Consider the following 25,943-nt stretch of genomic DNA (forward strand, 5'->3'; position numbering starts at 1 on the left):
AAAATAATAAAATACATATATATGAAAACCCACAGCAAACATAATACTCAGTGGTGAAAGCTTTTCCTCTTAAGAAAGCAACAAGACAAGGAAGCCAGCTTTCACCACTGCTGTTCAACATAGTATTGGAAGTTGTAGCCAGAGCAATAACACAAGAAAAAAATGTAAAAGACATCCAATTTAGAAAGAAAGACTATGCAAAGAAGCTGTTAGATCTCATAAATAAATGAAGCAAAATAGCAGGATACAAAGTCAACACAGAAAAAGCAGTTATACTTCTGTTCCCAACCAATCTGAAAAGGAAATTACGAAAACTATTCCATTTACATTAGCACCAAAAGGCAGGAAGCACCTGGGAATTAACCAATGAGGTGAAAGAATCGAACGATGAAAACTACAAAATATTGCTGAAGATACTGAAGAAGACATATATGAATGTAGATATCCCCTGTTCATTGATTGGAAGACTTACTATTGTTAAAATGCCAATATTACCCAAAGCAATTTACAGTTTCATTTCAATCTCTATCAAAACCTCAATGGCTTTTTTGCAGAAACAGGAAAAAAAAATTCTAAACTTCATTTGGAATATCAAGGGACCCCAAATAGCCAACACAGCCCTGAAAAAGAACAGAACTGGAGAACTCACACTTCTGATTTCAAAACTCCCTACAAAACTAAAGTGGTATAGACATAAAGACAGACCTATAAACCCATGAAATAGACTGAAGAGCCTTGAAATAAACCCTCACATATGTGATCAAATGATTTTCAGCAAGTGTGCCCAGACCATTCAGTGGAGAAAGGGGATGGTCTTTTGGATGAATGGTGCTGGGAAACTGAATATCTATGTGCACAACAATGGAGTTGTTCCTTTACTTATTACCAAATACAAAATTAACTCAATTAGATCAGGGACCTAAATGTAAGACATAAAACTCATAAAAGAAAACAGAACAAAAGCTCCACATTTGACGTAATAATCTCTTGGATATGACACCAAAGGCACAGTAACTTTAAAAAATGGGTAAATTGGACTTCACAATAGTTTTTAGGGTTTTTTTAATATCTGAAGACACTATCCACAGAATAAAAAGGCAACTCACAGAATTGAAGAAAATAATTGCAAATCATATATCTTGGTAAGGACTTAATATCCAGGATATATAGAGAACCCCCCAAAACTCAACATCATAAAACAAACATCCCAATTTTAAAAATGGACAAAGGACTTGAATAGACATTTCTCTAAGAAAAATACACAAATGGCAGATACATAAAAAGATGCTCAACATCACTAATCATTAAGGAAAAACAATCAAAAGCTACAATAAGGTAGTTAGCACCTCACACCCATTTAGAATGACCACTACCAAAATAACAGAAAACAGGCATTGACAAAGATGTGGAGTAATTGGAACACTTTGTGCACTGTTGGTAAGAATAGAAATGGTGTAGCCACTGCAGAAAATGGTGTGGAGGTTCCTCAAAAAACTAAAAATAGAATTACCATGTGAGCTAGCAGTTCCCTTTCTGCCTATATACTCAAAAGAATTGAACGCAGAGTCTTGAAGAGATATCTACCTCCATGTTGATAGCAGCATTATTCATAATAGCTAAAATATGGAAGCAGTCTTTGTGTCTATCAGTGGATGAATGGATAAACAAAATGTATATACATACCACATATCTCATAAGGTATTAATATGCAGAATATATGGAGAACTCTCTAAAACTCATTTATCAAAAAATTATTATTCAGAATATATGGAAAACACCTTAAACAACATTAAAAAGTTGTTACTGATACTATTATTCAGCCTTAAAAAGGAAGGAAATTTTGCAGTATGCTCCATCCATACAACATGCGTGGGACCTGAGGACACAATGCTAAGTGAAATGAGCTAGTCACAAAAAGACGACTGCAGAATAATCAAAATCATAGAAACAGTAGTACATTGGTGGTTTTCAGGGACTGCAGAGAGGGGAAAATAGGGAGTTATTGTTTAATAGTTACAGAGTCTTGGTTTTACAAAGTGAAAAGATTTATGTGGATGGATGGTAGTAAAGGCTACACAACAATGTCGGTGTACTTAATACCACTGAACTGTACACTTTAAAATGGTTGAGATGGGAAGCTTTATGTTATATGTGTCTTAACACAATAAACAAAAAATGATAATAGGGCCATGGCTAGTGTGTCTCAGTGGATTGAACGCCACCCTGTGAACCAAAGGGTTGCCAGTTCGATTCCCAGTCAGGGCACATGCCTGGGTTGCCAGCCAGGTTTCCAGTAGGGGCGCATGAGAGGCAACCACACATTACTGTTTCTCTCCCTCTTTCCCTCTCTCGAAAAATAAAATCTTTTTTAAAAAATGATAATAACATAGTGTGAACACCTTTTAAATCTATTTTTCACTTAAACCTATCCAGCAAAAATGGCAATAAATTATGAAATCATAGTTTGGGTATTGTGAAAACATTAAATTTTGACATATTGCTTCATTTGCTTTTTAAAAATTTATTTTCGTGCCCCGGCCAGATGGCTTTGTTGGTTAGAGCATCATCTCATGCACCAAAGGCTTGCAGATTTGGTACCCAGTCAGAGCACATATCTAAGTTGCAGGTTCAATCCCTGGTCTGGGTACATGCGGGCAGCAACCAACCAATATTTCTCTTTGGCATCAATATTTCTCTCTCTCTCTCTCCCTCCCCTCCTCTCTCTCCCCCCCTTCTCTCCCCCCACCACCCCATCCTCACCCCCTTCTCTCTCTACAATGAGGGAGCCTGTCCTCAAACAGGATTTAAAAATAAGTAAATAAAATCTATTAGCACAACTTCATATTTTTTGTAATTTTTAAAAATATAGGTATTATTCACTTGCAGAGACACAGATCTTAAGTGTAAATGTCCATCAGTTTTTACAAATGTATATACTCATCCCTTATCAATATATAGAGCATTTCCATCATTTTAAAAGTGCCTGCCTTCCTCTTCACAGTCTCCCCACTGTGAAGGCAAGCAATAGATGTCTTAACCACAAATTAGTTTCACCTGTTGTAGAACTTCACATATATGTACTCTTTTGCGTCTGCCACCTTTCAGTTAGCGTAACATTTTTGCAATTTATCCATGTTGTTGGGTACATTGACAATTTGTTCATTTTTTGAAATTTATTTTACAGGGAGAGGAATGGGGAGAAAGAGAAAAAAACTTTTCGTTGTTCCATTTATTTATGGCATTGATTGATGCCATTCATTGATTGATTCTTGTATGTGCCCTGACCAGTAATCAAACCTGCAGCCTTGGTGTATCAGGCAATATTCTAACCAACTGAGCTTCCTGGTCAGGGCCCATGATTGGTTTGTTTTTATTGTGGATTAATTTTTTACATGAATTCACCACAGTTTGTTTATCCAATTTCCTAAACAACTTCCGTATATTTGAAAAGTTAAATGAACAAATGCCTTGAAGAACACAACTTACCAAGACACAAGAGGAAATAGAAAACCTGAATGTCTACCAAAGCAAGTGAATCTATAATTCAGACTTTCTGGCAAAAGGAAACTTGGCTCAGATGGGTACTTGATTAAACCTAAAAAATGAATAATGCCTATACTTACCAATCTCATATAAACTCTTCCATTTAATAAGGACAACAAAACCCTCATCCAAAATCATTCAAGATTATAAGTCAGTATCTCCCATGAACATAGACACAAAAATCCTAAATAAATTATTAGCAGTTCAGATCTAGCAACACATAAAAAGGTTAATACATTATGATCAGGGAGTTATATTCCGTGAATAAAAGGTTGCTTGGTTTAACATTCACACCTGTTATAATGGCCATCACTAATAAATCGACAGACAAAAGGTGCTGGCGAGGATGTAGAAGAGAGAGAACCCTAGTGCACTGTTGATGGAAATGCAGACTGGTGCAGCCTCTGTGGAAGACAGTATGGAATTTCCTTAAAAAACTAAAAATGGAACTGCCTTTGACTCAGTTATTCTGCTCTTGGGAATATACCCTAAGAATCCCAAATCACCGATTCAAAAGAATTTATGCACCCCTGTGTTCGTGGCCAAGTGGTGGAAACAGCCTAAGTGCCTGTCAGAAAATGAGTGGATAAAAAAACTGTGGTACACTTACACAATGGAATACTATGCAGCACAAAGGAAAAAGGAACCGCTACCTTCTGCAACAGTATGGATGTATCTGGAGAATATTATGCTAAGTGAAATAAGCCAGTCAGTGAAAGACAAATACCATATGATCTCACCTATAAGTGGAATCTAACGAACAAAATAGAACCACAGGCATGGAAACATGGAACAGACTGAAAGTGACCACAGGAGAAGGGGATAATGGTGAAAAGAAGGGGAAGGGACTAGGCAAAGGACATGTATGAATGACCCATAGACGGGGACCACAGTGTGGGAATTGACTGTGGGACTGGAGGAGTGGGATGGACAGAGGAGGGCCAAGGGGGGAAAATTGGGACAACTGTAATAGAATGACAATAAAAAAAATTATTAAAAAATAAAATAATGCAATATACTACATTAATAGAATAAAGGCAAAAATATTGTATCATCTTAATGGGGTAGAAAAATTACTTGAGAAAATTCGACACTATTCATAATAAAAATGCTCAGCAAAATAGGAATAAGAGAACTAACTCAACCTGCCAAAGGAAATCTATTTAAAGAAAAACCACACAAAACCCTTTAAGGATGTTCACTGTTACCACTTGTGTTCCACTTTGTATTTTCAATGTCCTAACGAAGGCAATAAGAAAAATGTGGGGGGGTACCTATTAAGATTACAAATTTAAAAATTAAATCATCATTACTCAGAGTTTATGATTGTATACATAGTACTAAAAAGCTATATACTTTTCTAAATTTAGGTGACATTTTTATTTGAGTATATAAAACAATTTAAAAAGAAAATACGGATGAGATACAGAGTTAAAATGTGTTTGCTAAACCATTCTCGATGTCAGATTATATTATTACAGATAATTTAACCCCCATGCTTGATGTAAAATTTTTAATCATTGTATTTCCTTTTTTAATTTTTAAATTATAGTTGACATATAATGCTATATTTCAGGTGTACAACCCCATGATTAGACATTTATATAACTTACAAAATAATAATCACATTAATCTAGTACCCATCTAGTACCCATCATATATAGTTATCACAGTAACATTGACTATGTTCCCTATGCCATACTTTACATCCCCATGACTATTCTGTAACTACCAATTTGTGCTTCTAAATCCCTTTACCTTTTTCACTCATTCCTCCAACCACTCTCCCATCCTGTAACCATCAAATGCTCCCTCTATCTATAAGTCTATTTCTGTTCTGCTGTTTATTTTGTTTTTTAGATTCCACATATAAGTAAAATCACCTGGCATTTGTCCATCTTTGTCTGACTTATTTCAATCAGCATAACATCCTCTAGGTCCATTAATGTTGCAAATATGTCCAGATTTCTTTTTTTTTTTCTTATGGTTGAATCATTCCTTTATATATATCAATCAGTTCTTTATCCATTCATCTATTGATGGACACTTTGGTTGCTTCCATATCTTTGCTATTGTAAATAATGCTGCAATAAACATAGAGATATATATATTTCTTTTAAGTTTAGTGTTTTGGGTTTCTTTGGATAAATACCCAAAGTGGAGTTGCTGGGTCCTTTGGGTCTTGTTTTAGTCTTTGTTTTAAGCTCTTACTTTGTCTGGTATAAGTATCGCTGACCTAGCTTTTTGTTCTGTTTTGTTTTGTTTCCATTTTATGAAATACCTTTTTCCATCCCTTTACTTTTACTCTGTGTGTATCTTTGGACATGAAGTGAGTGTCTTGAAGGCAGCATATGTAAAGGTCCTGGTTTTGTTATACATTAGGCTAGCATATGTCTTTTGATTGGAGCATTTCATCCACTTTAAAGTTATTATTGATAGATATATAGTTATTACCATTTTATTATTCATAATTCTGTTCTTCTTTTTCTTCCTTCTTCCTCCCCCTCCCTTTTCCTTTCTTCTTCCTCCTCCTCCTCCTTCCTATTTTTTCTTCCTCATCCTCCTTCCTATTTCTTCTTCCTCCTTCTCCCTCTTTCTTCTTCCTCCTCCCTCCTTCCTCCCCCCTCCTCCTTTCTCCTCTCCCCTGTTCCCTCATCCACCCTCTTCCCTTCTCCCTCCCCCACCACCCTCCTCCTCCCCCATTTCTTGTAATGCTGGTTTGGTAGTGTTGAACTCTCTTACCTTTTCTTGTCTGGGAAGCTCTTTATCTGTCCTTTGATTCTGAATGATAGCTTTGCTGCGCAGAGTAATACTGGTTTTCAGTTCTTGCTTCTCATCACTTCGAGTATTTTGTGATAGTCCTCCTGGCCTGCAAAGTTTCTGTTGAGAAATCAGCTAACACTCTTATGGGAACTCCCTTGTAGGTAACTAACTGCTTTACTCTTTCTGCTTTTAATGTCTCTCATTGTCTTTAAATTTTGGCACTTTAGATATGATGTGTCTTGGTGTGGACCTCTTTGGATTCATCTTTTTTGGTACTTTGCACTTCTTGAATTTGTATCTCTATTTCTTTCACCAGGTTAGGGAAGTTTTCCATCATTATTTTTTCAATCTTTTGCTGTCTCTCTCTTTGCCTTCTAGCACCCCCTCAAGATGCAAATGTTAGTACACTTGAAGTTGTCCCACAGGCTCCTTACAGTATCCTTATTTTTCTTTAATTCCTTTTTCATTTTGCTGTTCTGATTGGGTATTTTCTGCTTCCTTGTCTTCCAAATCACTGATTTTATTCTCTGCTTCATCTACTCTACTATTGATTCCCTATAATTTATTCTTCGTTTCAGTTATTGTATCATTTATTTCTGACTATTTCTTTTGTATGGTTTCCATGACCTTTTTTATTCTGTTAGAATTCTCACTGAGTTCCTTGAGCATCCTTATAACCATTGTTTTAAACTCTGTATCTGGTAGTATCATTTCGCTCTCTTTCTGGAGATTTGTCCTGTTCTTTTATTTAGTACATGTCTGTCTCCTCATTTTATCTGCTTCTCTGTATTTGTTTCTACATATTAGGTTGAGCTGCTACATCTCCCGAACTTGGTTAGTGGTCTTATCGTAGTGTGTGTCCTTTAGGGCCTGGTGGCACAGCCTCCCAGGTCACCTGAGCTGGGCACTTAAGTGGGCCCCATGTTGGGCCGTGAACACTGTACTGTTGTAGTTGAGCCTTGATTTCTGTTGGCACGGCCCTGGGAGGGATTTATCTTCACGCCAGTGGCTGTAACTACAGTGGAGGAGCTGCTGTGCAGAGGCCACCCAACAAAGCAGGACTTGCTTTAGTGGGGCTTTGGTGTCAGTCAAGTCTGTCACCCTCTGTGTGTTGTTCATAGGGATGGTTGGGTTGTAATCTGACATGCTCTGAAACTGGCTCTGGGGCCTCCCTTGTGGTTCAAAGTCAGCCATCGCCTTTGCCCATCTGGCACCATTTGGCATGAGCTACAGAGAGAGCTGCAGTTGGCTGCTATTTGTGCTGGACTAGGACATGCCCAGGAGAGGCCAAGCTGCAAGCTAAGGCTGACACTGCAAGCGCCAGGCCTGGAGTCACTTATCAAAAGGTACGGGATAGCCGTGAGCAGTGCAGCTCACTTGGTTGGAAGTCATCCCACAAAGTAGAAGGTCACCTCTTCAGCCAGGGCGCATGCCTGGTTTGCAGGTTCATTCCCCAGTTCAGAGTGCACATAAGAGGCAACTGACTGATGTTTCTCTCTCACATTGATGTTTTTCTCTTTTTTTTTTCCTCCCTTCCCCTTTTTCTAAAAATAAATAAAATCTTTAAAAATGAAAGAGTTATGAGATACATGGAGGCCAAATGCTGCTAGTTTGAGAGATTTTCTGGAAGTACAAAGCTTGAAGTAAGAGAGGTCGTTTCCTTGGAAAATCCACTGGACATGGCTTGGGTGGGCCTACAAGTTGAGTGGGATGTGTTCTTAGGGAATCAAAAGAGCAGGAAAACAGTGTTAGCCAGGTTGATGGAGAGTCAGGTATGGCTCCCGTCTGCTAGCTCTGTAGTGGAAGGGCTCAGCAAAGGAAAAATGGCATCTGCTGGCAGTTCTGTCAGGGAGAAAGCTACCCCTCCAGCCCTCATCCTGAAGCCAGACAGTTTGGTGTTTCCCGCTGACAGGTGTGTCCCTGGTGCCTTTGAAGCTGCTTCCCTGCCTCTGTAGCTCAAAGCAAGTGAGTCCAAGCAAGACCAAGCACTGGCCCTTTAAGAGGAACAGCTGGGACTCCAGAAGCCCTCTTTCTCACACACCACTGGTTTTTATAAGCCAGAAGCTATGGGGACCTCTTTTCCCAGCACCAAAATACTGGACTGGGGATTCCGATGTGATCTAGGACCCAGCCCTCTTTTCTTTCTTTTTTTTCCTTTTAATTTTATTTTATTGATTTTAGAGAGAGAGAAATATCAATTTGTTTTTTCCACTTATTGGTGCAGTCATTTGTTGATTCTTTTATGTGCCCTGACACATAACCCACAACCTTAGCATATGGGACAGTATTTGACCCATATGCTCTTACCAATTGAGCTACCCTGCCAGGGCCTCACCCCTCTTTTCTTAGGGGAGACCTGTGCAGGTGAGCTATCTCTCCTGATGCCACATGTGGGACCAGACCATTTTGTGTCTCTGCCCGTTCTCTCACTCTCAGTGTGGCTTCTTCTGTATATCCTTAGTTATAAGACTTCTGTTCAGCTAGATTTCAGGCATTCTGCGTGAAAGTGGTTCTGTAATTTAGTTGTAATTTTGATTGTTGTAAGAGGTCCCTAGTACCATGTATACCTGCACCGCCATCTTGACCCCATATACTCCTTTATAAATAAGTCAGTTTTGCATGATTGGTGGAAACAAGGTCATTGTATAAAAGTTAATATATTTAATGTATATTATTAATATATTACCATCAACCAAGTAGAAAGTTGAATTTGAAAGACAGTACTATTGACCCGACCATTATGGCTCAGTTGATTGGTCATCTTACCACAAAGCAAAAGGTTGCTGTTCGATTCCCACTCTGGGCAAATGCATGGGTTGCAGTACGTTCCCTGGTTGGGGCATGTGCAAGAGGTAACCAATTAATGTTTCTCTCACACATTAATGTTTCTCCCCATCTCTTTCTCGTTCCCTTCCCCTCTTTCTAAAAATAAAGAAATAGAATCTTCCTTTTTTAAAAGATTTTATTTGTTTATTTTTAGAGAGGGGAAGGGAGAAAGAGAGGGAGAGAAGTATCAATACGTGGTTGCATTTTGTGCGCCCCCCTGCCGGGGACCTGGCCTGTAACCCAGGCATGTGTCCTTCACTGGGAAGAATTTTTTTTCAAAAAAACACAGCACTATTTAAAGTAGCTTTATAAAACATTAGTCAACTAGGAATAAATCTAATGAAAGTTTATAGGACCTCCATGCTGAAAACCAAATATTATTAGGAGAAAAGACAATCTGAATTAATATTGAAATATGCCATGTTTATGGGTTAGAAGTATCAATATTTTTGAGATGTCAGATCTTACCAAGTTGATCTGTAATTTCAAATCAAATCAAAATCTAATGTTTATGGAAATTGGTAAGCTAATTCTAAAACATGCAATTGTGAAGCACCTAAAAAAGGCAAGGTAATCTTGAAGAGGAACACAATTTTAGAACTTTACCAAATTTCAAGATTTATTAAAGAGATGCACTATTTAAAATAGGTATTTGGTTGGGACAGAGTAATATATAAATGGAATAGAATGGAGCGGGTCCAGGCCAAGACTCATCAATGTACTGTCACCTGATTTATGACAAAGGTTCTACTATGGATCAGTGAGGAAAGGGTGAATTTTAAATAAGTGGTGCTGAGTCAGTTGACTTCTACCTCTATCCACACAAAAATTAATTGAAGATGATTCATAGACCTAAATATCACAGTTGGAAAAATCAAGTGTCTAGACCGAAACATAGGAAAATGTTTTCATAGACTTGGGATAGGTAAAGATATCTTAAACAGGACATAAATAGCACTGACTGTAAAAAGAAACAATTGATAAAATTGACAATTTCTCTTCATCAAAGGATAACATTAAGAGTGGAAAAGCAAGCCATACCCTGGGTAGAAGATGTTTGCAATGTGTTTATCCAACAAAAGGCTTCCTTCTGAATAAAATCCGAAACCTACAAATCAAGAAGAAAAAGACAATCTAATTTTTTAAATAGATAAAAAAATAGGCACTTCAAAAGAGAATATAAAAGTGGTCAATAAATGTGCTTATTAATATTAATTAAAACATGTTGAAAAACCACTATATAACCTTCACAATGGCTACAATCAAAGAATTACAATTCAAAGTGTTGGTAAGGGAGTAGCACAATATGAACTCCCTTAGATGCTAGTGAAAGTGTAAAGTCGAATGATCACCTTTAAACAGTGTTTACCAGTTCCTATCAAAGCTAAACATATCCAGTAACCCAGCAAACCCACTCCTAAATATATCCCCAGCAAAAATGAATAGTTACATTCAAAAGATGTGTATGTCCACAGGAAAAATTTTTCAATAATAGCTAAAAACTATAAACATGTTTATCAATAGTGGATAGGTATAAAAGTTGGGCTATATTCATATAAGGGAATATTATACATCATTGTAAAGATACATTGCAAGTATAGTTCAATGTTCAGTGAAAGAAGTTAGGCATATAATTGTACATACTTCAGTATATTCTATATGATTTCATTTATTTGAAATTAAAAGCAGGCAAACTAATCTATAATAGAGATAGAGATGATGAATGTGATAGAGACCAGAATAGTGGCAATTCTTTCTGAAGAGCATTACAATTGGGGGTGGGAAGAGCTTTCTAGGAGGTGATGGAGGCGTACAGATGTATAAAATTCAGCAAGCTATACATTTAAGGTTTGTGTATTCTACTCCATGTAAGTTATACCCCAAAAATTCCTTTTCATACAATATAGTGTATAATCAAATTTTAAATGTTACAGAATAGACCAAGGGTCAGCAAACTTTGGGGTGTGACTCTGTGTCAGTGATAACTTACAAAGATATGAGGGGCAGTTTGCTATAGGTTCCCAACCGCTGGTATAGACTAAAAATGCTTTGTTAAATTAGGGAAAAAAAAGAACCAAAACCTAAAGATTAGAAAAATTTACATTTGATAAGGTAGTATCCAAGCTAATCCTTGATGTGTTTCCCAATGACAGGGACAGAAAGGGAGAGAATAGAAGCTGTGGTATCAAACAGCCTAGGTTTTAACCCTGTGGTTTTGAATGCAATTGCTATGTAACTTTGAACAAACTCTCTAAGCCACAAATACCTCATGTATATAATAGGAATTATAATACCTATCTCCTGAGAGTTGTTCTGAGGATTAATGAGATAATCTCTTATCAGTATGGCATAGTGATTAAGCTTTTGAATCAGACTGCCTTGTTTTGAAACTTTATTTCCACAACTAATAGCTCTATTGACTTTGGGCAAGTTGCTTATCATCTCTGTCCCTTAGCTTCCTCATTTAGAAAAAGGGGGTTATAATAATATCTAATAATAGTACCATTTTTGTATAGTTGCCTGGAATATTAAGTTAATACAACAAAATGCTGTAATTGTTAGGTTAAGCAATTACGTGTTAGTTGTACTTATATAAAGTACATGATAGGTCATTAATAGCAATGTAAAATAGAACAAAAGAGAAACTTGTGTATAGGTTAGAAAGATGGAGATCAGTAGGAACCAGAAGATTATTTTTTTTAGGTAAATCATAGGACATCATTTTAATTTGTCTAATAAGTAGACTACAGCCATATTTTAGACGGACTTTAATTACCAAGCAGGAAAATTTTTAAGACCTATTCTAATTGACAACATAGACCATGTTTTCCAGAAAACTGATGTAGGGCTATTAGTCTGACAGTATTATATAGTCTGGATAGAAAAGATGATAGATTAAAGGTGCAGAGCTTGTCTAGGAAACTTGAGTAATTGGATATAGAAGCAAAGGCAAATTTGAAGTCAGCACACCATTTTTTTTGTGGTTTTCAGGCATGGTATTAAGAAAATCTACCTTTAACTCTTCCATTCCCCGTAGGTCTGTTAATGGAGTATACCGAATTGGACTGTATGCTCTTAAAGATATGCCAGCTGGTACTGAACTCACTTATGATTACAACTTTCATTCCTTTAATGTTGAAAAACAGGTAAGAATAAGAAATCGAAGGAGGAGGTTGAACTTTGTCACAGTGCCCTGTATAACATACACCTTCGATAAACATTACTGATTTGTAGCCATTGAGAAAACAGTGAAGAAAATAATTTTTCACTCTTAACTCCACTTATCTTGGATATATAGGTCTTTGTAATTCTTTCAGAACTCTGTAGAGATTGCTCAGTCATTTTTGGTCAGTTCTTAGCAATTCTGGTGAAGTTTTTCCAATGTTTAATCTTTCAACTGCAGCGGAAACCCATTTATATTTATTTTATTCTCAATTGTTTTCCTCTGTTTGAAAATTTTTTGATTCAGTCTTACTGTTGGGTGTCCAGATGCTCTGGCATCCTATTTGAACTTGTTAATGAGTCAGCAAGCTAAAAGCATTATTCTCTTTCCTTTCAAAGCAACTGTGTAAGTGTGGCTTTGAGAAGTGTCGAGGAATCATCGGAGGCAAGAGTCAACGTATGAATGGACTCACCAGCAGCAAAAGCAGCCAGCCTATGACCACACATAAAAAGTCTGGACGGTCAAAAGAAAAGAGGAAGTCTAAGCACAAGCTGAAAAAAAGGGTGAATAATGATCTCATGGCTTTCCTCAAATAGCTACTCGGAGGCAATTACTGATATAAAGGAAATACCAAAGGGTGGCATCTTCAGATTGGTTTTCATATTCTTTGAGTGATTTCTGATTGTTTTTTTCCTACATTCTGATGCATCTCTTTTTCAGAGAGGCCACCTCTCTGAGGAACCCAGTGAAAACAACACTCCAACAAGATTGGCTCCACAATTACAAATGAAGCCCATGTCCAACCGAGAGAGGTAAAAAGAGATTTTCTTACCTGAGCTCTTTATATTTTATGACTTGATTGTCAGGTTATTAAACATCTGTATACCCGAGCCATTTCTTTTGTGGAGGAGGTCTTTAAACAAAGATTCAAAGGATCTGTGAACTTGGAGGGGGGAAAATTGTGTCTTTATTTTCCCTAATTTCTAACTGAAATTTACCATTTCCTTTAAATATGACTGTGGATTTAAAAAACAAGCATTTTCAGCTTCCAATAATTTTGTCACCAATATTCACATTTTCATTTTATGTTACAAATATCTAAAAATATTACACATTCATCTCTACCTCAAAATTACTATGCTTGTTAAACCCACCACTAGATTTTATCATGTATTAAAAATTAATGTTTAAATACTCTGAACACTATATTTTAGCATAGTTTCCTTTTAATCCTATGTATTAAAACTACTTAAATTTTTAATTAATTTTTAAGTACTTCTAATTGTTAATTATATTTCATTTTTTATGCTATTAAAATTGTCCAAAGTTTTCCCCCTTGTCTCCCTCTTCTCCTCTCCCCCTACTCACTCAGGCAGTTCACACACCATTGTCCGTGTCCATGAGTCATGCATAAATGTTCTTTGGCTACTCTATTCCTCATGCTGTACTTCACATACCCATGACTATTCTGTAGCTACCAATTTTTACTTTACTTCTTAATCCCTTCACCTTTTTCACCCACTCCCCCAACTCCCCTCCCATTGGCAACCATCAAAATATACTTTGTAGCTATGATTCTGTTTCTGTTCTGCTTGTTTATTTTGTTTTTTAGATTCAATTGTTAATAGATACATATTTATTGCCATTTAATTGTTCATATTTTTTACCTTCTTCTTAAGAAGACCGTTTAACATTTCATATATGTTGGTTGGATGGTAGTTAACTCCTTTAGCTTTATCTTGTCTGGGAAACTCTTTAGCAGTCATTTGATTCTGAATGATAGCGTTGCTGGGTAGTAATCTTGGTTGTAGGTCCTTGCTTTTCATCACTTTGAATATTTCTTGCCAGTCCCTTCTAGTCTGCAAAGTTTCTGTTGAGAAATCAGCTGATGGTCTTATGAGAGCTCCCTTATAGGTAACTAAGTGCTTTTCTATTGCTGCTTTTAAAATTCTCTGCCTTTAGCCCTGGCTGGTGAGGTTCAGTGGATTGAACACTGACCTGCAAACCAAAGGGTCACCAGTTTGATAGCCAATCAGGGCACATGCCTACGTTGTGTCCCAGGTTCCCAGCAGGGGGCACATGAGAGACAACCACACATTGATGTTTCTCTCCCTGTTTTTCTCCATCCCTTTCCCTCTCTAAAAATAAATAAAATCTTTTTTATAAAAAAAGATTTCTCTGCATTTAACCTTTGGCATATTGATATGATGTGTTTGGTGCAGGCCTCTTTGGGTTCATCTTGTTTGGGACTCCCTGCACTTCCTGGACTTGTATATCTATTTCCCTCACCAAGTTAAGTTTTCTCTCATTATTTTTCATATCTGATTTTAGCCCCTTGCTCAGTCTCTCTTCTCCTTCCGACACCCCCATGATGCAAATGGGGGTATGCTTAAAGTTTTCCCAGAGGCTATCATCCTTACACTATCCTCATTTTTTGAATTCTTCTTTCTTCTTGCTGTTCTGATTGATTGTTTTTTACTTCCTTATGTTCCAAATCACTGATTTAATTCTCAGCTTTATCCACTCTACTGTTGATCCCCTGTAAAATGTTCTTTATTTTATTTAATGTATCCTTCATTTCTGACTATCTTTTGGATGCTATTGAGGTCCTCACTAAGTTCTGAGTTTCCTCTTAAGTTTTGAATTCTGCCTCTAGTAGATTACTTGCCTCCATTTTGTTAAGTTCTTTTCCTGCTGTTTTGTTTCTCTCTTTCATTTGGGCCACATTTCTTTGTCTCCTCATTTTGGCAGCCTCCTTGTGTTTGTTTCTGTGTATTAGATAGAGCTGCTACATCTCCCAGGCTTGACAGAATGCCCTAATGTAATTGGTGTCCTGTAGGATCCAATGGCCCAGCCTCCCCTGTTACCCAAGCTGGTTACTCAAGGTATATCCACAATTGGGCTCTGTACACCTCCTGTGATAGTTAAGCTTAGATTGCTGTTGGCACATCCAAGGTCACCCACTACCTGTCATCTGTCCAGGGTCACATATCAGAAGCTACAGGGTGAGATGGCTGCTAATTTGCTGGGCTTTGAGGTGCCCAGGAGAGGCCCAGCTGTGTACCAAGACTAGCTGCTGCTAGTTCCAGGCCTGGGACAACCTAATGAGAGGTACAGGGCTTGCTTGTTTGAGAGAATTTAGGAAAGTCTGAAGCCATGCTAAGACAAGCCATTCATATGAAAAAGCCACTGGAAACAGCTTGAGCAGCCTAAAAGTTGGGTGAGCAGGACCTCAGGGAATCGCCAAGGTGGGGCATACGGTGTGAGCCAGGTGGATGGAGTCTCAAATATGGCTCTGTCGCTGTGTCGGGGGAAGGCTCAGAAAAGGAACAATTGCCTCTGCCAGCAGTTCTGTTTGGGAGAAAGCTGCCCTCTAGCTCTTGCGCTGATGCCAGACAATTCAGTTCTTCCCAGTATATCTCTGATGCCTTTTCAATCTGTTGCCTTGGTGCGGGAATTCAGAGGAAGGTAATCTGAGTAAGTCTATGCACAAGCCCTTTAAGAGGAACTGCCTGGAACTCCAGAAGTTTCTGTCTTCCACAGCCTCAATCCCCACTAGTTTTTACAGCCAGAAGTTAGGGAGACTTACCTTTCTGGCACTGGAACCCTGGACTGAGGGTTCTGGTATGGGGCTGGAACCAGTGGCTCCTGAGATATCCCTTCCAATTTTAATCCACCACACATTGCTGTGGCATCAGCCCATTCCACATCTGCACCCCTGCTACCAGTCTCAGGGTGGTTTCTTCCTGAATTCTGTAGTTGTAGGACTTCCATTCAGCTCAGTTTCTGAGCAATTCTGAATGATAGTTCTGTAATTTAGTTTAATTTTGATGCAGTTGTGCAAGGAGGCAAGCCATGTTTACCTGCATTACCACCTTGGCTGGAAGTCTAAATTTAATCTAAAGTACTTTTTTTAGAAAGAGTTTTACTTATTTTATTTTAGATAGAGGGGAAGGGAGGCAGAAAGTGAGGGAAAGAAACATCAATATGTGGTTGCCTCTTGCATGCCCCCTACTGGTGACCTGGCCCACAACCCAAGCATGTGCCGTGACAGGGAAACAAACCAGCAACCGTTTCATTCTCAGGCCAGCGCTCAGTCCACGGAGCCACACCATCCAGGGCTAATCTAAAGTACTTTTAAAACATTGTTCAGAGAAGTGTTACTTGGGCTTCATCAGTCTGCCAGAGGAACCCATGGCACAGAAAAGGTTAAGGATCCCTGCTCTGATATGTTAACAAAGCAATAAAAAGGATCTTTAGTGGTTATTTTTGCTCTTCCTTATACTGAGATTTGTTCATGTCAGAGGTGAACAAAGTAAATATGTCCTCTATTTTTTCAAGATACTCTATATCTCCCCTAGCTATACATTCTGATCTCTTAGAAAGTTTATCCTTATTTATATCTTTATAATTTTAGCCCTTTTATTCTATTTCATTTATCACAGAAATTTTAAATTTCAGTGAAACAGAAGAGCTAATCTAGTGGTTCTCTACTTTAGCTGCATAATAGCCTATGAAGCCTTTAAAAACTCCTGATGCCCATGCTACACACAAAGACCACTTACCCCAGGATTTTCAGAGATGGAACCCAGACATCAGTAGTTTATAAAGCTCCCCAAGTAATTTCAATGTACAGCCAAACTCAGGAATTATAAAATTAGTCTAATATCCATTTACTGAGGGCCATAGTTTGATATTTATTCAAGATCACAGTAATTTATATGTGTGCTAGGATGAAAATTAAATTATGGAATCATCAAAATTGTATAGGGTCAGTCAAGATACATTTAACTGCTCTGGCTGAGTGGTTTAGTTGGTTGGAGTGTTGTCCCATACACAAAAAGATTTTGGGTTTGATCTCCAGTCAGGGCACATTAACTGGGTTGCAGGTTTCATCTCTGGTTGAGGCGCATATGGGAGACAAGAGATCAGTGTTTCTCTTTCACATTGTTTCTCTTTCTCTCTCTCTCCCCTTCCTCTCTCTCTAAATGAATAAACATACTGGCAAGTGACAATTAAAATTTGAAAAAGGTATATATAACTTATCTAAGTTTAGAGACCCATGTGCAGGCCCTGCGCCTAACATAGTTTGCCCAGTGGATATCCATCTTAAATATCTTTGCTTTCGTCTCTCAGTTCAGTTCTCCTTGTTATAGCTCATCTTGAGCCAGTTCTTCATCTGGGCAACTTCCTCTTGAATTTGTACGTGCACTCCATAAAGTTCTGCCTTTAAGTCAGGTTGCTTCGGTTGCCATTGTAGCTTTTAAGTTGTATTTGCCAGATATTTGTAAATAATATAGGAAAATGTTTTATGTTATGTGGAAAAAAATCAAGGTGCAAAACTGAATAATGTTTCCCCGTATATAATTCCCTTTATAAAGGCTGAATTCATTGGTAAGTATTCTTTAAAAAAAAAAAAAGATTTTATTTATTTATTTTTAGAGAAGGGGAGGGAGGGACAAAGAGAGGGAGAGAAACATCAGTCAGTTTCATACATGTAAGCACCCCAACTGGGGACCATACTTGCAACCTAGGCATGTGCCCTGGTGGAAAATCAAACCAGTGACCTTTTGCTTTGTGGAATGATGCCCAACCAACTGAGCCACACCAGCCAGGGTGATAAGTATTCGCTTACAACATCTTAACAGGGGCTTACATAGAAATGACATGTAATAAATGCTTATTGAATTAATGAATAAAGGAACTCCTTTCTTCCTTCCTTACAGGAACTTTGTATTAAAGCATCATGTCTTCTTAGTCCGAAACTGGGAGAAGATTTGGCAGAAACAGGAGGAAGTAAAGCACACCGGTGATAACATTCACTCAGCATCATTATATACCCGCTGGAATGGCATCTGCCGAGATGATGGGAACATCAAGTCTGGTAAGAACTGGGAAACATTCCTACTAATTCTAAAAGATTATCTCAAAAGTGATTGTTTTAGTTACTTTCAAACAATCTATTCAAAGATTCCATTTAGTCTGCTCCAAAAAAGTTGAAGATGCAAGCATAGAAACACCAATCAGCAATAACCTGTCCCTCCCAACTCTTGAAATTCCTTGTTTCTGTTCTGGGGAATAGGAAGAAACCCCCTTCCATCAGCCCCGCCAAACTTCACCTACAGCCTGAAAGTCACTAGACATGAGATAGGTAGTGAGTTCTTTTGTCTTCTTTCCTACCTGGAAAATACCTTGCAGACAAGATGAATAGTGATGACAAATGCAGAGGAAAATAGCATCAGTGTTAATTTCAAAATTTTTTACTTCCCACATTTAGATCAGCATGACACACACAGATCTTCCTATTTTCTTTTTCTAACCTTCATGAGTGAATAACATAACGGCACTTCTGATGTAGATTTGTTATCCAAAACAGATTGAAAGCAGAGAAACCGGCATGTCCAAATACTCTTAACTGAAAATACAGTGTTCAAAAGTTTATGCTCTTACTAGTTTCTCTACCTCAAAAAGTACAAGTATTCTACATTGTGCATGAGGGACTATGCTGAGTGGGAACTAGATAGATTTAGAAATTTGCCCAAAATCTTCTATCCTCTCAGTGATTTGATTGGCATAAATTCTCTGAATTTACAATTTAATGAGTTCAAATTTTCTGGTAATAACAATAATTATTTTCTAAATCTTAGTTATGGGACAGGCTCTGGGCTAAACCCATTAAAAAGATTATTTCATTTAATCTGCATAGTTACCTCATGAGGAAGTACTACCACTATTCTCATTTTACAGTTAAGAAACTGAGACACAAAGGGAATTTAAGTAATTTGCCCAAGATCACATGGCTAGTAAGTAGTGAAGCCAGAATACAAACACAGACAGATTCATTCTGAAGCCCAGACTTAACAACTGCTACACTACTACACTCTGTAGCATTTGGCCACTAAAATAAGGTCGCTCTAACTTGCAGCATTTGTCTCTCTGGTAAACTCCAGTGTTTCCTGATTTTTCTGTAAAAGGGAGAGAAAGACCACTCCATGACCACTCCTTTACTAATCACTAAAAGGAAAATTGAGCAAAAGACAGGAATCCCTTGGGGAAGAGAAAGCCACATAGAGCTCTTCTTTTCCTGAAGCTAATTTTCGCTTTATCCTTCCAGATGTCTTCATGACCCAGTTCTCTGCCCTGCAGACAGCCCGATCTGTTCGAACAAGACGGTTGGCAGCTGCAGAGGAAAACATTGAAGTGGCTCGAGCAGCCCGCTTAGCCCAGATCTTCAAAGAGATCTGTGATGGTATCATCTCTTATAAAGGTGACCGTATCCACCCCAGATTCATTCTTAGCTTTTTTTAAAACTCATACCACTTACACCCCTAAGACATCAAGACCAAGAACAAGTAATGGTATAGGATTAGGAATTTAGCAAAGTATACTTAGTTCTTCCTTTTGTCAGAGTCTTTGAGGATCATTATTTTTAAATCCTTAGATCTTATATGTCATTTTTTTTTTATTTATTAGATTTACCATAGTTAAGTACTGTATTTAGAAATCACATTTCTTAGCTATGGCATAGAGAGAAGCGGGTCTCTCTCTTGTATATAATTTTCCTGAATGAGACAGTGAAATAGCAATTTAAGAAAAAAATATTAAGAACCTATGACATCAGTGGTTCTTAACCTTTTTTAATTGACAGATATCTTTGAGAATCTTACAAAAGCTGTGTGTTCTTTCCCTAGGAAAAATGCATATTTATAATTTTGCATACATTTTGGAGTATTTCTAGGCCCTAATCTCTACATTAAGAAAAGGATGCCAACCCTAGCCAGGTAGCTCAGTTGGTTAGAATGTTGTCCTGAGGTACCAAGGTTGCAGGTTCAGTCCCCAGTCAGGACATATACAGAAATCAACCATTGAATATATAAATAAGTGAAACAACAATTCTATATCTCTCCCTTTCTCTGTCCCCCTTCTCTCACTCTCCTTTCCTCCCTCTCTAAAATCAGTAAATTAAAAAATAAAAAAGAAAAAGGACCTAAATTTCAAGAAAATTACTTTAAAAGCATTTTCATGCAAATAACCTTTACCCTACTCTCTATCTCTTTCTAGACACATCTTTTGGATGTGTGTTGGGGCTAAGGGTGGGGAAGGAGAAAAGTTTCAATTTGGGGTAGATAGTTTGGTGATGTTACATTACTTTCTATGACCAGGAAATTTGGAGATCCTTAATTAACGTGAGAGCTTTTAACACATAATTACAGCTTTTTGCTATCAGCCTTGGCTATTCTTCTCTTCCTTTCCCTAAATTCTGAGGAATTTTTTTTCTCTTTCTCTATTTTTCTTTGTATTTTACAACTCCCGTTTCACAGCTTTTATTATTATTATTATTATTATTATTATTATTGATTTTGGGAGGAGGGAAGAGAGAGAAACATCGATTTGTTGTTTTGCTTATTTATGCATTCATTGGTTGATTCCTATATATGCCCTGACCAGGGATCAAACCCGCAACTTGGGCATATCATTATGACACTCTAACCAACTGAGCTACCTGGCCAGGGCCTCTTTGTATTTTAGTAGCTTTCCACAGTTTTGTTAACCTGAGCTAATAGAGAAGAAAGGGAGGACCAACCTGTTCTAAAATGTAAAGGGTTATGGCTATTCATGACAATTAAAAAAAAAAAAAAAAAAAAGTACGGTGTGGCAACTCTACTACTGTTTCATTCCCAAAAGATCACAATCGGCATTTTCAACCAGCATCATTTGATCTAAGTGAAACTGTACTAGATACATCTACATGTCCACTACAATCTGGACAATAAACAACAGATTTTTTTTCTCTACGTATAGTAAATTGCTAGAAAGCAAATGAGAAATAGCCCCACAGCATGAATTCTATTTTTATAATACAAAGTAACTATTAGAAGAAAAAAAGATTCCAGAAAATATTTACAGTACGAAATATTCATTATCTGTAATCTGTTTGAATCCAAACCACAGAGTAATATTAAGGAGAACTAGAAAACATTTCTGGAAAAGATGATCTGTGCTGTAATATAATTTTTTCAGCTGAAATTTGCAGTAAGCAGCCTAGCTACTTAAATAAGTTCCCGTGTCTCATTCATCATAGAAAGCTTTTCTTATTACCCATCTAACATTGTGTTACATTTCAAGCCTATATGCTGTATCTTTTGTATTTCAGATAATGCTGAAACTATCTTCTGATCCCTGCCTTTAATTACATACATTTCTGAAAAATCTTTGCATTTGTCATAGCCAGGCCTTTAAAAAACAAAAAACAAAACAAAAAAAAAAACTTAGGTTTCTTTTCCTATCTTAATTTTGGGGATTCTGCATTTTCATTTGAGAGTTAATACATGCGTCCCTTGTGTTATACAGTCCTTCTACTAAACCTTGCATTCTTTTGCAGATTCTTCCCGACAAGCACTGGCAGCACCACTTTTGAACCTCCCCCCAAAGAAAAAGTAAGTTCATGTATGTGGGAATCATTTGAATTTTAGAAAAGTACTAAGTGTACCAGATTGACACCCTGGCTTTATGTTTCAGGAATGCCGATTATTATGAGAAGATCTCTGATCCCCTAGACCTTTCTACCATAGAGAAGCAGATCCTCATTGGTTATTATAAAACAGTGGAGGCTTTTGATGCTGACATGCTGAAGGTCTTTCGGAACGCTGAGGTATTTCTCACTTACTTCAAATACAGATTTAAGAAGTTTGTTCTGAAGAGAACTAATCTAGAAGTTTTAAGATTTTTTACCCTCTTCTGTCAACCTTCATATTTCTGGTTAAGAAGAGCAACAATTTGGGGGTTTGGGGGGGTTTTTTACCTTTAGTATAAGGATTACAGTGTACTAAATACTATAGGATCCTGTATAATAAAGACATTTATATGACTAAAATGGAATGTTAAATCAATCATACTCCCCACAAAAAAGCAGTTTTTGTAAAAAGCTTATGTAAGTATTGAATCTTTATATTTACATAATACAGACATTTTACTACATTTAAACTGTATCTACAGTTTCTTCCCTTAAGACAGTAAGTATATGTGAAATACACAGAAGTATTATAAGTAAATAATTATAAATATATCTTAACAATGGAATTTAGGGGTGTTACATGAATAGGTGGTAGAATAGGTTAAGCTTATTAGAGAGAAGGTAGTTTTGAACTGATTTAAAAGAGAGAATGGTGTATTGTGCATAGAAGAGAGGAAATTATTCATTGATTTTTGAAATACATTGAAGAAGTGTTTGAAGGATAAAAGAGGCTACTAGCTGAAGGAAGAATTGATATTGAAGACAAGAAATGAGAGAAAAACAGACATGTGGGAAAAGAATTAGAGCAATGTTGAATGATATAACATGCTTTTGACTAAAACCCAGCTTTCATATATATTTAAAGCTTGTAGCTCTGTCTCTAATATCTGCAAGACAAAAGTAAGTGAAGAGCTCTCTACAGCATTATTCTTGTGACATTAATTCATACTTCATGGTCACTGTATATTTTATCAAGAAGACAGTAAGACCTGTGAAAGGAGTTGAATGGCCAAACAATAGAGCAGATGGAAAAACTACCATGCAGATCCTAATGTTAATTCATTTTAGTTCAGTTTAAGTTGCTTTCAGATGCCTGGCACTATGTTTGATGGTATTGTACATCTGTTAATCAAAATGGGAGTACCAAGAAAATCCTGCTACCTCTTCAGGTATATTTCTAAGCCATAATGAGAAGACCAAACATGATTTCTTTTTTCTGCTTTGTTCAGAAGTACTATGGGCGTAAATCCCCAATTGGAAGAGACGTTTGCCGCCTACGAAAGGCCTATTATAATGCCCGGCATGAGGCATCAGCCCAAATTGATGAGATTGTGGGAGAGACAGCGAGTGAGGCAGACAGCAGTGAGACCTCAGTCTCTGAGAAGGAGAATGGGCATGAGAAGGACGATGATGTTATCCGCTGTATCTGTGGTCTCTACAAGGATGAAGGCCTCATGATCCAGTGTGACAAGTGCATGGTGAGGGTCAGGAGGTGAAGCAAAAACATAGTCCTGATGAACACGGTGACCACATTCAAAGAAGCAGCCCATGTCTCTTTTGGCTTGGCTCGACAGGCTTTTTATAAACTTCTAACTTTTTGCCTTGGTTTCTGTTATCCCTCACTGTCCACCATATTGTTTTTCTCCTTTTTTATATCTTTCTCTTTTGATTTTATCCTTCCCTTCTTTTTCTGCCTCCCCTTCTTTCTGCCCATTTCCCATCTGAATCAAGAAGAATGATAGTATTTAGGATAGTGCTTTGCTTTGAAGAACATTAGAGGTACTACTACACTCTTTATAGCATTAATACAGATGGAGTGTAGTATATAGAGCTCCTGACAAAGGAGTCAAGGGCTGGATTTAAGCTCTAATATCCCCATTTGATATATCTAAACTTGTTATCTTATATGGAAAGTGGAAGTATGAGTAACACATACGATTAGATTGTCGGGGAATATAATTAGATTAAAGAGAAATCAAAACATTTTGTAACTGTAAAGCCTTTCACAGTAACTATATGATTGGTATATATTATTTAGTAAATAATATATTTGGTACTGTATTCATTCATTTTTCCATCCTCTATCCATCTTCCAATTTTATTTGCCCAGAGATGTATTGTGAACCAGTCTGTATACTTGTGTTCAGACAAGCCTTTTCTTTTTGCCCCTATTATACCTAATATTTCACATAGTCACTTAGCTCTTAGTTAATTCTTGTTTTATTTTACCCTCTCATTGCTAATTGTTTTTATTTCCTAACCCCCAGCACTTCTTTCAGTAAATCTAAGGCTTCCCCCATCTCTCCCCACTGCACTTTTGGCCCTCCAGGTATGGCAGCACTGTGACTGTATGGGAGTGAACTCAGATGTGGAGCACTACCTTTGTGAGCAGTGTGACCCAAGGCCCATGGACAGAGTAAGCTGCCCTCTAATAATACTCTAATCTAAAAATAGGAGATGTATTACATGACATCTTGTCTGCCCTACTCCTGGTGTACTGAATATCCTTTGATAAGTCACTGCAACCTCTCTGGGCCTCAGTTTCTTACATTTTACATTGAGGGTAATAATTCTGCCCTTTCTCTTCTTAGGACTGTGATAAAAGGGAAAATACCTAGAAACCTATGGGAGGAATATGATATAAAACTATGGTTTTAATAAACACTATCAACTCTTTATAAAAGAAGTTGCTTATAAAGGTCAGAGCCTTAGTACTGTAACTACCACTTATGTCAAACAGTGTTCAAGTGAAAAGAGCACTGGAGTCAGAGTCAACAAAGGTTAACCTTAACTCCACACTCCAGGAGAGACTATGGGTTAGGTAACTTGCCTAAGTTATTAAATGGGTTGTTTGTCTTGGCGCTGCTATATTTATGTGTGTGATACCAGGCAAGTCACCTCTATAAAAAGAAGTATGTAGGCATTATTTAACAGTGGAGCTAATGTCATTCTAAGTGAACAGTTCTTTGTTGTGAGGGATGCATTGCAGGATATTTGACTTCCCTCACCTGTGGGCACTAAATGCTAGTAGCTTCCCCAATTGTGACCAAGTTCCCCTTTACACATTTTCAAATGCCATCTAGATGGCACAAAACAACCACACAATTAATGCTTCATAGCTTATAGTTTGCGGTACTTAACCTGTTCGTTTTGTCCTCTACCTTTATTTCCCCCAAGTTTAACAACTCCACTTGTTACCACCTTTTGTTACGTATCTGTGGTGCATCGCAATGACTAAAACAGTTAAGTCTTAATTGGTTGGGAATTCTTGGTTTTAGTTCCCTTCTTGAATAGAGATCAGCAGTAGGCTGGATATATTAGTCCCAGCCCTTATCCATTGGCATATTCTGCTCTTCTTAGGAGGTACCCATGATCCCTCGGCCCCATTATGCCCAACCTGGCTGTGTCTACTTCATCTGTTTGCTCCGAGATGACTTGCTGCTTCGTCAAGGTGCGTGCACAGGAGCTGACCCTGCTTGTCAAAGCTGACCTTTCTGGATAGTAGGAGGTGTCTGCTGTCTGCATAATAATTGTCTCCATATGACCTTCAGTAGCAATAATAAAAGTTTTTATATCTGTCAGTCCTTAGGCTTATATATATTTTCCCTCTACCAAATAAAACTAATGTGGAGAGAACAGGGTGTTATGAAGCTAATTTTAAGACAAGGAAGAAGACCTTGCTGGTGTGGCTCAGTGGATTGAGCACCGGCCTATGAACTGAAAGGTCACCAGTTTGATTCCCAGTCAGGGCATATACCTGGGTGTCGGCCAGGTCCCCAGTTCGGGGTACTCAGAAGGCAACCACACACTGATCTTTCTCCCTCCCTTCCCCTCTCCAAAAATAAATAAATAAAATATTTTAAAAAATATAAGACTAGGAAGGACATAGAGGATTCTAAAAGATGGAAGACCTTCATCATGTCACTCTCATTGTCTAGTTTATTATCACCATTAGACTGCTGGTTGAATATATTGTTTTAGATTTTAAGTTCTTTCTGTCTAGACCTTGCATCAGACCAAGGGTACCTAACAGAATTCATGCAAGCATCGGCCCTGGCCAGGTAGCTCATTTGGTTAGAGTGTCATCCTGATACACCAAGGTTGTGGGTTCAGTCCCTGGTCGGGGCACATACA

The 25,943-nt window shown here is 37.6% G+C and overlaps 1 protein-coding gene across 4 annotated transcripts in view; it reads left to right on the forward strand.

The window, feature by feature from the left end:
- ASH1L (ASH1 like histone lysine methyltransferase) overlaps positions 1-25,943 on the forward strand; it is a 220,978-nt gene that overhangs the window by 186,993 nt on the left and 8,042 nt on the right. For all 4 annotated transcript variants that reach the window (XM_054563173.1, XM_054563170.1, XM_054563171.1 and 1 more), the window contains 10 exons: positions 12,170-12,278; positions 12,694-12,858; positions 13,016-13,107; positions 18,022-18,179; positions 19,410-19,562; positions 21,678-21,732; positions 21,815-21,947; positions 23,039-23,287; positions 24,139-24,225; positions 25,170-25,260. In XM_054563173.1, the coding sequence (XP_054419148.1) occupies positions 12,170-12,278; positions 12,694-12,858; positions 13,016-13,107; positions 18,022-18,179; positions 19,410-19,562; positions 21,678-21,732; positions 21,815-21,947; positions 23,039-23,287; positions 24,139-24,225; positions 25,170-25,260 (1,292 nt within the window). The remainder of the gene's footprint in view (positions 1-12,169; positions 12,279-12,693; positions 12,859-13,015; positions 13,108-18,021; positions 18,180-19,409; positions 19,563-21,677; positions 21,733-21,814; positions 21,948-23,038; positions 23,288-24,138; positions 24,226-25,169; positions 25,261-25,943) is intronic.

This window comes from Pteronotus mesoamericanus, unplaced genomic scaffold (genome assembly GCF_021234165.1).
Source record: "Pteronotus mesoamericanus isolate MK-2021 breed Mesoamerican mustached bat unplaced genomic scaffold, CSHL_Meso_final scaffold_705, whole genome shotgun sequence".
NCBI classification, from domain to species: Eukaryota; Metazoa; Chordata; class Mammalia; order Chiroptera; family Mormoopidae; genus Pteronotus; species Pteronotus mesoamericanus.